The sequence below is a fragment of the Polypterus senegalus genome, chromosome 2 (genome assembly GCF_016835505.1).
Source record: "Polypterus senegalus isolate Bchr_013 chromosome 2, ASM1683550v1, whole genome shotgun sequence".
Classification (NCBI taxonomy): domain Eukaryota; kingdom Metazoa; phylum Chordata; class Cladistia; order Polypteriformes; family Polypteridae; genus Polypterus; species Polypterus senegalus.
The window spans coordinates 235,780,366-235,795,028 of record NC_053155.1 but is presented as its reverse complement, the minus strand read 5'-3'; the positions used below and the strand labels follow the sequence as shown (position 1 = coordinate 235,795,028).

The window sequence follows — 14,663 nt, the reverse complement described above, 5'->3', positions numbered from 1 at the left end:
ATTAAAAACATAAGTAAAATTTAGTCAATGATTCATGGGTTATGTTTTTGTAAATAATATATACAGCTTCCTGGTCACCTTTATAGCTCTATATGAATGAGACCCTATTTAACACCATCCCTTTGCTTATTTTACATATACAAGAAAGGGCATTTGATTTTTATAGTGTTCATTGGTATTGGGGATATATGGACAGTAAACATGGTAGAACATTCTAGTTAAAAACATGTGCTATCAGAATCATTTCACTTACTGCTAATTTATGCGTTCGGATGTATTCAGCTGTTCTGCAGGGTGGTGTTGCATTCTCAGAGCCTATCAGCTGATGAAAGTAGCTGAAGTACACTAAAAACAATAAAAGGGTTGTGCTTTAAGGACCCTGTCTGTAGAAACATGTCTTTATCTAGATGTTAGTATTCAGCTTTGAATATAATATGTATGCTCGGACTTAGATGGAAACTGAGTATCATTTAGTTACGATTTTAGAAGTTTGTATTTTTTTTGTTATCATTTTTTATTCTATTTTCTGATTAATAAGAAAAAGCAAAAATCATCAATCATAGGAAAAAAATAGCATTGGTTGTAGGCAGAAGCAACCACCAAGGCACATACCCACCATCATACTCTTCCAAAATCGCCCTGTTAAAGGGGTCCCCTATAGGACTGAAAATTACTTATTCTTTGTACAGATTGGAGAGAGAGGCTGACAGAAAAAAATGAGCCCCAGAGAAGAGAAGAATTGGAAAAGAGAAGAATTAGGGTTTAAGCTTAGCAGCACAATGCGGACCCCCAGCCAACTAGCTCCCAACCAAATGTTCAGTAGCTTGCCACTTCTCTATATTGGAATCAGTACTGCCAAAAGTTTCAAGTAAGATTTGATTAAAGAAAGGATTTCCAGAACTTTTCACAGAAAGAAATCAGGAAATTTCCAGGGAAGGACTTAAGAGTAGTTTTACAAATATGGTACCTAGGTGAATAATCTCTGCTGGATAAAAGTCAGGGCAGGAGTAGCTAGGTTCAGGAGAATAAATACATGTGCCAAAAGTGGAATGTTAACAGAGAGAGTAGAGAACATGTAATTAGAAACATTAGTCCAGAAAGAAAAGACTGGAGGACAGTCCCAAATCATATGAAGCAAATAGCCATGGACGTTTAAAGGACATAAGTGATAGATGGAATCAGCAGACAAGTGCATAGTATAACGCAGTATTTCTCAACCTTACCCTCCATGTGAATCAAGCACAATCGTCAGAGCTGGTTGGCCCCATGGTGAACTAAACAGTATTGTTAAAACGTGGGGGATCCCATTTATGAATCGAGAGTAATCGCTAGAGCAAGAGGTTGATTGAGCGCGATCATTGAAGCAGTAACCCACTCGTGACCCAATTCTAATATAAACAATAGTATTTTGAGACCGACCCAGTGGTTGAGAAACACTGGCATAATGTGTACAAGGGATGAGGTAAATGCAATGTTAAATTTTAAACTGAATGTGCTGGTAGAAAATAAAAAATTATACTGAATATGTCAGAAAACATAGAGAATGGGGTATTAATATTGTCACAATTGACACGCTATTGCTTCAGAAGCACTAGTTTGTTTGACTTTGTTTTAAATTCTTGCAAGATTTTTATTTTGTTTTGTTTATTTAAGAACAATATAAAACACAACATAGGTTTTCTGTAGAAAGAAGCCAGTTTGGCGTTTTGCCCTTTTAGTTAAGGAAGCCTTCTACTTTGAGGTATGTAATTGTTCTGGCCAGATGCCGTCTCCCATACTTTGAAATATTGTGCAGCAGTCCCTCTTCTCCTAGAACAAACTAACCTCAACCATAAAACTTAAGGTATTATAAGACACCTCCAAAATATTATGATATCATTATGTTCTGAGTTGAAATGAAAGGGCTATTACCTGTGTAAACTGTCACTGATTGCTACTATTATTTTTATTATAATTACTTTTTTATATTATTGTGCAGAAAGCAATTGAAAATGTCTGCTTTTTACTAAAAAAATGTTTTTTTTCACTGTGTATTTTTTGTTTCATGTTAATAGTTAACATGGAAAAGACAATTAAGTCCCAAAGAGATATATAACTAAATACATTTTTTCATTTAAAGTAATGTATATGTATTGTTGGAATCATAAGTAAAGTATTTTCAGCTATGTATTGACTTACTGCATTTCTTCTGCAGTAATGTGGAAGAGAGGAAGAGAAGTCTTTCTGGCTGCAGTGGTGACTCTGTAAATATAGGGAGTGCTCCTCTAACCCCTCGTAGAGTTTCTTGGAGGCAGAAGATATTTCTGAGGGTGGCATCGCCTATGAACAAATCATCGGCAGCTATGCAAAGAAAAGGTTGTTTTTCATTTTTTGTGTCCAGTCAAGGCTTATGGAACTCAAAAAAAAAAAATAAAATTAATGTAACAGTCCTACCAAAAAAATAGAAATCTTTGTTGTGCTGGCTGTGTTCAGTTTTTCGTTTTGTTTACGTTGTGTTGGATTCCTTTGATAATCATTGCTTTTAAAATAGTTTATGTTATTTTATACATATACAAAGTTAACTCAGAGTTAGCTGAATTTATAAACTACTCATGTGAAGATGCAGTAGAGGGTTAGGATAAACATTTTATGAAAGTACAAAATACAGTCAAAATATCACAATAGATGATGTTGTCAAAATCAGTTTATACCTCTCCCAAATCTATTCTTAAAATAACATGGTGTCTTCCTTTATTTCATCATCTGGTTCTTACATTAAGGTTTACACCACTGTTATTCCTTCAGTTAGAATCTGTATTTTCTATATTTCTGCTGTGTTCTAATTCATTATTATGTGCTTTTCTCAGATCCTTTTGATGGTAATGAACTGTTACCTCTGTCTCCTGTGGCTCCTGCACTGGACGAAGACCCACTATTATCTCTTTTACCCACAAATGTTAGTTCTGATGGTCAGGTCAGAAAGAGGACCTCAGAAGAGTTACGTGACCTCTGGAGAAAAGCTATACACCAGCAGATTCTGCTTCTCCGCATGGAAAAGGAAAACCAGAGGCTGGAAGGTCAGTGATGGAAATTTCCAACTATACAATATTTAACTTCAGTGTTTTACTCTTGTCACTTGAGTTTTGACTTGTATATCCATGTTATGTGAATTTCCCTGGGTTCACAGCAATCATTGTAAATATTCAGAAAGTACCCTTTTATGCCTAGCTAATGTAAAAAAAATGCTTAAAGGATATATTTTTTAGAAAGCCACATACAAATTATGTCTGTTCAGAGAGGAGTTTTTTTCCAGTTATGCAATATGCTTTCAATGACTACATATTATCATTTTAGGTTGTTTATTTTTTGGAGAAACATGAAGTATTGTATCATTTCTGCCGTTCCCATTTTATAAAGATTTTTTTGCCAGAGATTAGTAACATGTTGCATGATGCACATTGGTAAACTTTTAATCATCAAAGCAAGTGTTGAGGATTTGATTGTTAGCATGTTTAATATATAACTGTTATTGTTAGTTATCAGTAACCAACACAGATAGGGAGGCTTAACATGTAACAAAAATCAATGGAAGCAGTCCATGTGAGGACCAAACACTGCAACCACTGACTTGATTTTCCCAGCATTCTTCTGTCAAATGATTAGCATGTCAGTAACAAATTAAATTAAATCAATTTCAACTTAATTGAGTTTATAAGACAGAGACTGGCTGCATGAATATCAGGGTACTTAAAGAAATCAGGGACTGTTGTGCTTTTTGTTTTTTGAAACAAAAGACTACGCAAAACTGCTGGACCTTTTTTTTTACCACTTGGACTGGACTGAATTGTTAGATAAAAGCATAGTTGGTGGTGTATGTTTTAAGTTAAAAAATAAATAGTGCATGTATGTTAAAATCATCTAAAGAACTGTTTACTTGAACTGCAATAGTTAGGTGCTCTTTTGTCCAGTGCCTCCCTAACTGCTGTATACACACAACTCTTGTTGTAACTGTTCTGACGCTGTGAGCCACACAACCAACAACCAAGGTCAGAACCCAGGACACAGCTTAATGAGACGACAGAACTAATCCATGCACAGTGGTTGCAATTTAGCTAAATCCAATATATTGTTTTATACCATGAAAATAAATAGGCTAATTTCAAATAGAAGCAAAAAGAGAACATAAGAATCCATGATTCTCTTTTTGTTCTTTGTTGTTCTTTGTGTATAGTTCGCTGCTTTGTATTTTTAGGTGTTCGTTTGTTTTTCTTTTAATTTCAGCACTCTGATGTCTTTCCTCATCCCTTTGTTTTTGTCTACAATAGCATGTGTCTTGTGTATCTACACAATATCATGTTAATTATCTAAGATATATTTCTTGTTTTTAGTAAGTCAAGCTACACATTTACAATCTGTGGGGCTTCGCTTATTGATTACTTCCTTCATAGGCCAATTAGGTCATAGCCATTATGTTAGGTTTTATTCTAAGTTTTAATAATACAAGTGAGCATAATCTTTAATGAAGCTATTGAAATTTTAAAGCTCATCAGGCTCGTGCATTATAGAGAATCTCATGCTGAGATATGGAAATTATTTTCAAAGAACACTAACAAAGGTTTCCTGTCTGTTCCTGTAATTTAAAAGTGAAAATTGTTCTGAAGTCTATTGTAATATGTAGATTAGAACTCTAACTTGCATGTACCTTCTTTGTTAAAACTACTCACAAGTCTTCACCGTTCCTTATCATGTGCTTCCTAAATGCCACACTGTTGTCCCCCAAACTGATAATATTTGATTGCAGGCTGTTGTAGTAGATGAGCTCAGTTTGATTTTTGCTTCCTAACAATTGTTTTTTTATATTATATTCTGTATAACACTCATTTGTTGCCAGGCATACAGAGTAATAAAGGGAGTTTGAATGCCTGTTCTACACAGAAAAAATGTATTTTGTAAAACAAATCTTACATAAAAAGCATTGCCATTGCCTCCTATTTGATTTTTTGCAACATTTAATCATTTTCGAAGTGGGGCTGTTCTGATTAGGTTTATTATTAGTTACAGAAACCAATAGGATTGTTTGTATTAAACATACAAAGATGCATGTAACTATATTCCTTGATCAGTGGTGACTAATTCAGCCTGCTAGTGGGGATCAAATAAGACTAGCCTACAGCACTCACTTGTTGCTTTAGGCCTCCCTTAACTTGGAGAACAAGGCTGATTTGATATACAGTAGTAATCCCTTGTTTATCGCGGGTTCCAAGGCCGGCCGCAATAACTGAATTTCCGCGAAGTAGGGACATCATATTTATTTAATTATTTAACGTGTATTTGGACGTTTTTAAACCCTCTTTATACTATTTACAACCCACCCTTTACTCTATTAATAACAGGGACAACTGTTAAGCAAGTACACGTACCTATATATGACGTGATGATGGTGATGAATATGCTGTGCAGTAAAAATGATGATGATGAAGGTGATGATGACTTTTACTGCACAGCCGATGACTGTATTTTATGTCTATTCAGACGGCGGCGCCATTTCCTGGGGCACCTCTTCCATGGTTTCCGAAGGTGTATCCGTATTAGTAGTAGGAACTTGGTCTTTTTTGCGAGGCTGCAAAAACATTGTGATCGGCAGTTGCTGCTGCTGCTTCTTTTTCCGGTTGAAGAGCAGCTTGTAAGCGGTCATGACGTCGTCGACCTTGTTGCAAAATTGGACCGATCGAACCATATCGTCGTCCCATTCCTGCGACCACTCTTGCAGATCCTTAGACAGTCTGCAGCCACAGCCGCGAACGTTCTCCCTTCCTTCAGCATATCCAGAAGTTTCACCTTCTCAGCGCTCGTCATCATTCTTTGTTGGCACTTAGGTTCAGCACCAGCCTTGGAAGAAGGAGCACGTTTGGGAGCCATTGTAGGGGGTGAAAATTGATGTGAAGTTCAACACAAAGAAACCACAAAAAAACCACACACAGTACAGTGTAAAGTAAACCGCTCGGCGAGAAAGCTTGAAGCGAAATGGCCATGACAGAGAGACAAGGGGAGGTGCTGTGGGATCTGGGCATCACTCAAAGCACCAATCATGGGCCCGATTAGAAAGCGGGAAGCTGTGATTTGTCGTCTCCCTCCCATGTACCAATCACATCCCGTGTTACAATGCACTTAGTCACCAAACTTGTTTTGTTGTTCTTAGACTAGTATATACTACTATATTTAAAAACCCACAAAGTCGTGAATCTGTGAAGTAGCAAGGGATTACTGTACAGGTACTACAGTGACTCTGGAAGTATGTTGCTCTTTCTGTGATTTCACCCCAACCTCAACACATGTAGCTTTCGTATTTGGCATAAAATATGGCATGTAATTTCTCCCACGTTCTTGTGGATCTTTGTGAAAGAGGACTTTAATGGAATATTTTTACCTCACCGCTGAGTTTACAACTCATTGTGTTTAACAGTAGAATCCCTGAAGCCTATGAAAAAACTCGTAATCCCTGCCCACCTTCAATTCCTTTGCACCTCTCCATTAGCATCTTTTGTTTTGTAAATGTGTTAATCAGCACAAGCAGCAAGCTGCCCGCTATCCCATCCCCCTCTTTTATGGAGCTCAACTCAGGCAAAACATTCTCCCAGCTCAAGCCTACTACTAAATGTAGTAGTTACAAGCTAATGGTTAAAGGTAGTTGGAATCCACTTACTATATACCCTTATTGGAGCTATTGTCTCTTCTGAAGATAATAGCAAAATATTATTCTTACTTTTCCAACTTGATAGTGTTGCATGACCAGATGTGGAAATTCTTAGCTGACCATCTAGGCATTCTGGAATGGAGTTAATCTTTTAAAAATTCCTGTAGCCCTTCATGGATGCTTCTTAAATGACATTGTTCTGGTTCCTTCATGGGAAAAGACAAGAACAGACAGTCAGTTATCTGAAGTCCTCAGACCCCTTCTACTTCCTGTGTCTGTGAGAGTTTCTAGGAGAACATGTCAAACCTGTAACTGTATATTAATTTTTACATCAATTAGATAATTTTTGTTCTTTAATAATAACATTAAAATTAAGTGGTCAAGTAAAGGGAACATTAACCTAAAGAAAAATAATCATTTGCAGTATGCATAACCATATCTAACCCAGGCATTCAAGGTGGAATATGATGAAGGTCTTGCTTTGTATCTGTCTTTGGTTATAACATACCTTTGCAAAAATCCTGTTCCAAAAATATCTTGAACAAAACTGCATTTATGAACATTTTCATATACTGAAAACAGAAAAAGACTGGGAAAGAGTTGGTAATATCCAATTACAGTCATTGCCTTGACTGTAATTGTCATGAGCTTTCTTGTCAGTGAGTGTTACTATATTTGTATATTATACGGTGTAGCAGAGGATGAAGCTGGCTTAGAATGCCCCAGCAGTGATTGGCTGAGGTGGCTCGGGTACAAGCTGTTGTCTCATCTCCCAGTTGAGCATGCAGTATGGCATTAATAACCCAATTTTATGATAGATTTGCCCCAGCATTTTAAATGTCGGCATAAAGCCTTGGTAGCAGCCGTGGTGCCAAATGATGTCATCTGAAAACACAAATTGTATTTCGTAATGTTCTGTAGAAAATGAGTTGAATGTGGATTTGCGCCAGAAATAAGAGAGAACAACAGTTCAGGTGGATGGCTTAAAGGTGTTAATTTCACCTTGCCGTCTGAACAACACATCCCACGTGATTTAAATTTAACCCTTTGTGCTTGGCGGTACTCACACATGATGTCCATTTCTCCTATTGTAACTTTTGGATGTAATCTTTTTCAGTATTATAATTGAATCCCTCCATATACAGACCCTGACACCTGTGTGATGTGGTAGCCTGTGAATACTGCATCCGTCGAATTTGATTCTGTTCAGCACGTTGTTTGCGTGTTTGTGAGGCCCTCAATTGTGATTGTCGTATGCGTTGATCAGCGAGCCTGTGAGCCTTCTCTCTTGATGTGCTTCTGCCTCACTTTGTCTGTGTAACCTGACTCCTGTGGTCATACATAAGCACATTGTTCAGGTGTTTGTGAGGCCGTCATTTGTGATTGTCGTATTCGTTGATCAGTGAGTCCGCAAACCTTCTCTCTCGATGTACTTCTGTCTCACTTTCTCTGTGTAACCTGACTGTCGTAGTCATACGTAATTTCCGTTTCAAGTGTGAGTGCGCAAGTGCATTATAATATGTTCTGTGGTCATACATAATTTCCATTTCAAATGAGAAAATAATTTTATATCTATAGATTTATTATTATTATTTATTTTTATTTATCTATTGATCATGGTTTTTAAGTCTCACAGAGCACCGGTTTTTATTGAAGCTCATTTATTTATTTAAAGAATCCTGCACTACACTTTTGCCTTGAACATATTGATTTGTTTGGAAAATAAAAGCATTGTACTCTTTTGCACTATCTGTTGTTGGGTTGCATGCCCTATTCCCCAGTCCATCTTCGATTGTGACTTTCAATATCCCAGGTTTAAGCAGATAATGCCAGCTGCAGATAACCTAAGCTTCACAATGTATTAATAGTTATAACCTTTATTTCTTTTGTATTATACATATTAAATTTAATTTGTTTTAAATTACTACTCTGAGAGTATTTTTACACTTTATTCATATGTAATTTGATGTTGTGCCATTATAATAATTAGTCAGTAATCGAGGATAGCTCTTTAATACACAGCTTTAGAATAGTGAGTACTACAATACTGTATATTGTGAATTGTTGTAAATATATTCAAGTACATATTGAATCATGAGGAAAACCCAGTACTCATCACTGTTCACCAGTAGCTTGACAAATATAATGCCTTTAAAAATGATGTGCTAATTATTGACAATGATACGCCTACATGTCAACACATAGAACTGGTGTTCATTTTCTTGATTTATATTTGCTGACATAGGTGCAGGGGAATGGGAGGAAAGGGGCTGGGGAGGTGGGGTTTACGGCAGTCCTGGTGCAGTGCTAGAGAAAAGTTGTAAAGTTACAAATTATGATCTTTTTTACAATTCGTGTTTCTCTAAGAAGATCGAATCAATGTCATATCACATAAATGCTAAATAAGTTATCTTTGAGCGTCACTAAAACCAAAATAAGTCACTAGTGTCTCTATATTTAACTCACCAGTTTGCCAGCCAGCTTACGGTGCTGACTGCCCTAATATAATGACAAAATTCTACGAAATAAAAATGTAATGATTATCCCCACCCATGGTTCAAGTTTGTAGTATCTTTGCTAATTTATGCAAAGAATGCAACATAACCAACCAAGTAATGCATGGCGCCAGTTTTTAAGAGAAATATCAGCTTCAGAGATCTTTACAGCATGCCAGTAGCAAAGGTGTACTTAAAGCAGGGTTTCCAAAGCCGTTTTTCTGTGGCAGCACACAGAACCCCAAGGTACACAACAATTCTACCAAAAGTACTCTACATAAAAGCATTAAATCTATACATGTGCTAAACTTAGTTAGCACTTTAGACACATTTTCCAGCTGCTTTATACAAGGCAGTATCTCTCTCCACCTCACTTCACTGACCTGGGGTCAGAGCCAACTCATATACCCACTGTCCCTTGGCTCAATGGGAGTCGCTGGTATACATGCACCTAGGCAGATGGACCCAACATGTCTCCTGGCTGCCAAAGTGCTTTCTAAGTGCTTTCTAAGTGCTGCAAAATGGCGATCACAGAGCTGCTTTTATGTCAGCTTCTCTAAGTAGTCTCATCCACCTTAGACAGGTCTCGACCACCTAACGAATGTGTCTCTCTCTCAGGTTAGGACCCAGAGATACTATACTGTTACTTTCACAGTTGAAAAACACTTTGTGTAGAGTATAATTATTAAGTTGTTGATTGTGATGAATGATTGAGGATGGTATTTATAGAGTTTTGACACAAGTTTTAGTGTATGCCCATTTAACACTAGAATCCCTGACGCATACAAAAACATTCATAATTCTTTCCCACCTTAAATTCCTTTGCACCTCCTCATCACCGTCTTTGTTTTGCCAATGTATCAATCAGCACTGGTAGCAGGCAGCCTACTATCCCACAGCCCACAGACACAGCTGAAGTTGGACATAAAGCCCCCAGGTCGTCTGTTTATCTGAGTGTGAGGTGACTGGAATTTTATAGGGTAAATAATATATTGTTATTTGGAACACATACATTTCATGTGTGTTCCATGTCTACAACGATCTGTGTAAATGTAGGATGACAAGAAATGTGAGGCAAGAAATGTTGAACACCTAACTAACATAGAAACTCTTTTCATGTTATAGTACTAATGACAGAATGTTGATGCAAAGTGTGTAATGTGTGAAGACTGAAGGCCAAATATCAAATAATATCAAATAAACACTTTCAAAAAGGTACAGGTATAACAAAACAAGCGACTTTTATTTAAGAATATAACCAAAGAAAAAGAAATTGGATTAGGGTATGACGCAGACATGTCCACTTGGCTGGTACAGAGGTAACAGCTGCTGTCTCATAATCAAGAGATTTTAGGTTCGATCCGGGTCCTTCCTGCATTTATGGTTTTGAGTAGTGAGCTATTATTGTTATTACTATCATAGAATAAAAACATACATTTGATTTGAGACTGTAACAGCCGCTGTAAATTTATGGTACTTGTAAAAGTTAGGGGGTTTTTTTTATTATTTATTGTTCATGCTCCCCCAATCTGACACTGTTAGTTTTCAAATAAAGACGTGGTATAACAGAGGTGAACTCAGGTGAGGATGAGCGTTCTACATCGGAGAAAGAGAACAGAAACCCTCCCCACAAGAAACGTTGAGTCCCACATAAGAACAACGCAGCTACACCAGGCATAAAGGTGAAAGATGGCACCGTTTGGATGCGGCAAGAGGTTGGGCATCATCCTGCCAGTGAATCTCCTGCACACATGTCCTTCAAAGAAACAGCAGGGTCTACAGAGCTCACCAAGGTATTGTGCAAGGTTCTGTTTGTGATTATGTTTTTTGATGGTCTTTATATGAAAAACATTTATATGTTGCTTATACAAAGTCCAGATTGAAAGTTATTTACCTTCATTTATTTACTTATCTTCCTACAGCGTAAAGTCACAAGTAGACTACAGAGCTTCTTGTGTTTGATCAACATAGGCATGCTGACAAAGTACATGTGGAATGCCACTCCATATTTAAGAAAAGATCCCAGTCATCCCATGGGAGAAAGACTTACTGAGACTAAGGTCATAAAGCTTACGGAGCCGTTTCTGGACAAAGGCAGAACCATAACGGACAATTTCTTCCCAACACTTTTGCTGGCCAATTGGCTGCTGCACTGCAGCATAACTCTGCTTGGCACCATAAATAAAGTGCGACAGGAGCTTTCACCTGCAGCTAAAGTCACTTCAGCACGCAAGCAATTCTCCACACTAGTAGATCTGGCAGTGCCATGCTGACAGTGTATGTGCCCAAAAAGAAGATTCTCATTACCATGCACCATAACATAGAGATTGGGCAAGATTGGAAGATTAGGGAAAAAAAAAAACAAACACAGTAAAAGACTACTACCACATGAAGGTATGCCAATGAATATAATGTTGCATCAGTGCCACAATGTTTTCTGAAATGTACTATGCAGGTCATAAAATGATTTATTCAAAATGTCAAATATATTAATGTCTCTCTTTTTTGTCAGTGTGGCATTGACATCATGGACCAGAAGTACGTGTGTGGAATTACGAATTTAGTTCAAGCAGGAACATGCAAGAAAAGTCGATGTAAAAGCTCCTGTTCCAAGACCTCTGCCTCCCCCTGGAAAGACAACACATGTTCAAATGATATAGCATTTTCAAATAATGATGTTTTTATGAATAGATGTGTGTATGCCTGCAAGAGATAGAGTGAGAGCAGCAGAGGCAGATTTGATGTCATTCAAATGGTTACTGGAATGTAAAATAAACACTTCTGCAAAGGTATAATGAAACAAGTCTGCTTTTATTCAAAAATTAAACTGAAAAAAATTAAACTAACATCAAGATACCAAGAAGACATGATTCATCAGCATTTTTGTATCTGCTTATACACCTTCAGTGATATCTTTCACAAGTTAAATAAATTTACACCGGCTGTTATAAACTCTCAACCCAAATGTATGTTTTTTATTCTTTAATAGTAATAATAATAGCAGTTGACTACTCAAAATGGTAAATGCAGGAAGGATCTGGCATTGAACCCATAACATTTTGACTATAAGACAGCAATTCTTACTTCTGCACCAGCCAAGCGGATATGTCTGTATTGTACCCTAACCCAATTTATTTTTCTTAGGTTATATTTTTGAATAAAAGCACACTTGTTTTGTTATACCTGTACCTCTTGTGAAAGTGTTTATTTGATATTTGGATCACATCGACATTTTGCCATTAGTGCTATAACATGAAAAAAGTTTCTGCTTTAGTTATGTGTTCAACATTTCTTGCCTTGAATTTCCTGTCATCCTACATTTGCCCATATCATTTTAGACAAGGAACACACATGAAATTTGTGTTCCAAATAACAATATATTATTTACCCTATACAATTCCAGACACCTCACACCCAGATAATCAGACTTGATCTTGGAGAACTTTGTGTCCAACTTCAGCTGTGTTGGTGGGGGATGGGATAGCAGGCTGCTTGCTACCAATGCTGATCGACACATTTGCAAAACAAAGACACTGATGAAGAGGTGTGAAGGAAATTAAGGTGGCCCAGCATTATGGCTTTTTTCATAAGCTTCAGGGATTCTAGTGTTAACAGATGCATATTCTTTCAATAAAATCAATCTTCAGCAGTATATATTTAAAGTCAGCAGTCGTATTGATCGCTGAATTTTACTTTGGCACATCTGTGTCTCATATGCTGTGCTAATTTGATAATACATTGGCCTTATTTTCTTACTGCCTTCTTTTCAATTTGCCTTTTAGGAAGGTATTCAAATTCATGTTGTAATGGCTCAAGTAGTATTTTGTTACATTTCTGATTCAATGTGTATTTACACCATGATGTATGTATTAATTTTATAATTACATGTTTTACTGTTAGATGTGATTAATCGCAATTAATTACATACATGTATGTAATTTATTCTTTATTTTTTTTTAATCGTTTCCCAACTCTAATTGCATAACACAATCCACCATTAATGAAAATAGAATCTCTCACATTTTACTGTGGACAGAAGCTTTCCTACATACAGAAATATTTTGAAATAAAAGATGATTATGTATCTCAAATAGATAAGTATTAAAGTCAAATATAATTTAAAGTTTTGTTGTTGATATTTTTAATTCACATTTAAAAAATGATACATGCATTGTTGCGCTTGCTTTGTAGAACTTGAATAATATTAAAATGTATAAATTATTCATTTGACATACTCCACAAATACTGTTTAAACAGCTGATGATATTTTGACGTCAAATGTTAATAACATAAGTTGTGTCTGTACTCTCACCTAAAGGACTATTAGGAACACCATACTAATACGGTGTTTAACCCCCTTTCGCCTTCAGAACTGCCTTAATTCTACGTGGCATTGATTCAACAAGGTGCTGAAAGCATTCTTTAGAAATGTTGGCCCATATTGATAGGATAGCATCTTGCATTTGATGGAGATTTGTGGGATGCACATCCAGGGCACGAAGCTCCCATTCCACCACATCCCAAAGATGCTCTATTGGGTTGAGATCTGGTGACTGCGGGGGCCATTTTAGTACAGTGAACTCATTGTCATGTTCAAGAAACCAATTTGAAAAGATTCAAGCTTTGTGACATGGCGCATTACCCTGCTGGAAGTAGCCATCAGAGGATGGGTACATGGTGGTCATGAAGGGATGGACATGGTCAGAAACAGTGCTCAGGTAGCCCGTGGCATTTAAACGATGCCCAGTTGGCACTAAAGGGCCTAAAGTGTACCAAGAAAACATCCCCCACACCATTACACCACCACCACCAGCCTGCACAGTGGTAACAAGGCATGATGGATCCATGTTCTCATTCTGTTTACGCCAAATTCTGACTCTACCATTTGAATATCTCAACAGAAATCGAGACTCATCAGACCAGGCAACATTTTTCCAGTCTTCAACTGTCCAATATTGGTGAGCTCGTGCAAATTGTAGCCTCTTTTTCCTATTTGTAGTGGAGATGAGTGGTACTCGGTGGGGTCTTCTGCTGTTGTAGCCCATCCGCCTCAAGGTTGTGCGTGTTGTGGCTTCACAAATGCTTTGCTGCATACCTCGGTTGTAACGAGTGGTTATTTCAGTCAAAGTTGCTCTTCTATCAGCTTGAATCAGTTGACCCATTCTCCTCTGACCTCTAGCATCAACAAGGCATTTTCGCCCACAGGACCGCCGCATACTGGATGTTTTTCCCTTTTCACACCATTCTTTGTAAACCCTAGAAATGGTTGTGTGTGAAAATCCCAGTAACTGAGCAGATTGTGAAATACTCAGTCCGGCCCGTCTGGCTCCAACAACCATGCCACGCTCAAAATTGCTTAAATCACCTTTCTTTCCCATTCTGACATTCAGTTTGGAGTTCAGGAGATTGTCTTGACCAGGACCACACCCTAAATGCATTGAAGCAATTGCCATGTGATTGGTTGATTAGATAATTGCATTAATGAGAAATTGAAC

General features: G+C 37.2%; 1 protein-coding gene across 3 annotated transcripts in view; it reads left to right on the top strand.

Moving 5' to 3' along the window:
* tbc1d4 (TBC1 domain family, member 4) overlaps positions 1–14,663 on the top strand; it is a 211,357-nt gene that overhangs the window by 158,128 nt on the left and 38,566 nt on the right. For all 3 annotated transcript variants that reach the window (XM_039745342.1, XM_039745341.1, XM_039745343.1), the window contains 2 exons: positions 2,195–2,355; positions 2,847–3,056. In XM_039745342.1, the coding sequence (XP_039601276.1) occupies positions 2,195–2,355; positions 2,847–3,056 (371 nt within the window). The remainder of the gene's footprint in view (positions 1–2,194; positions 2,356–2,846; positions 3,057–14,663) is intronic.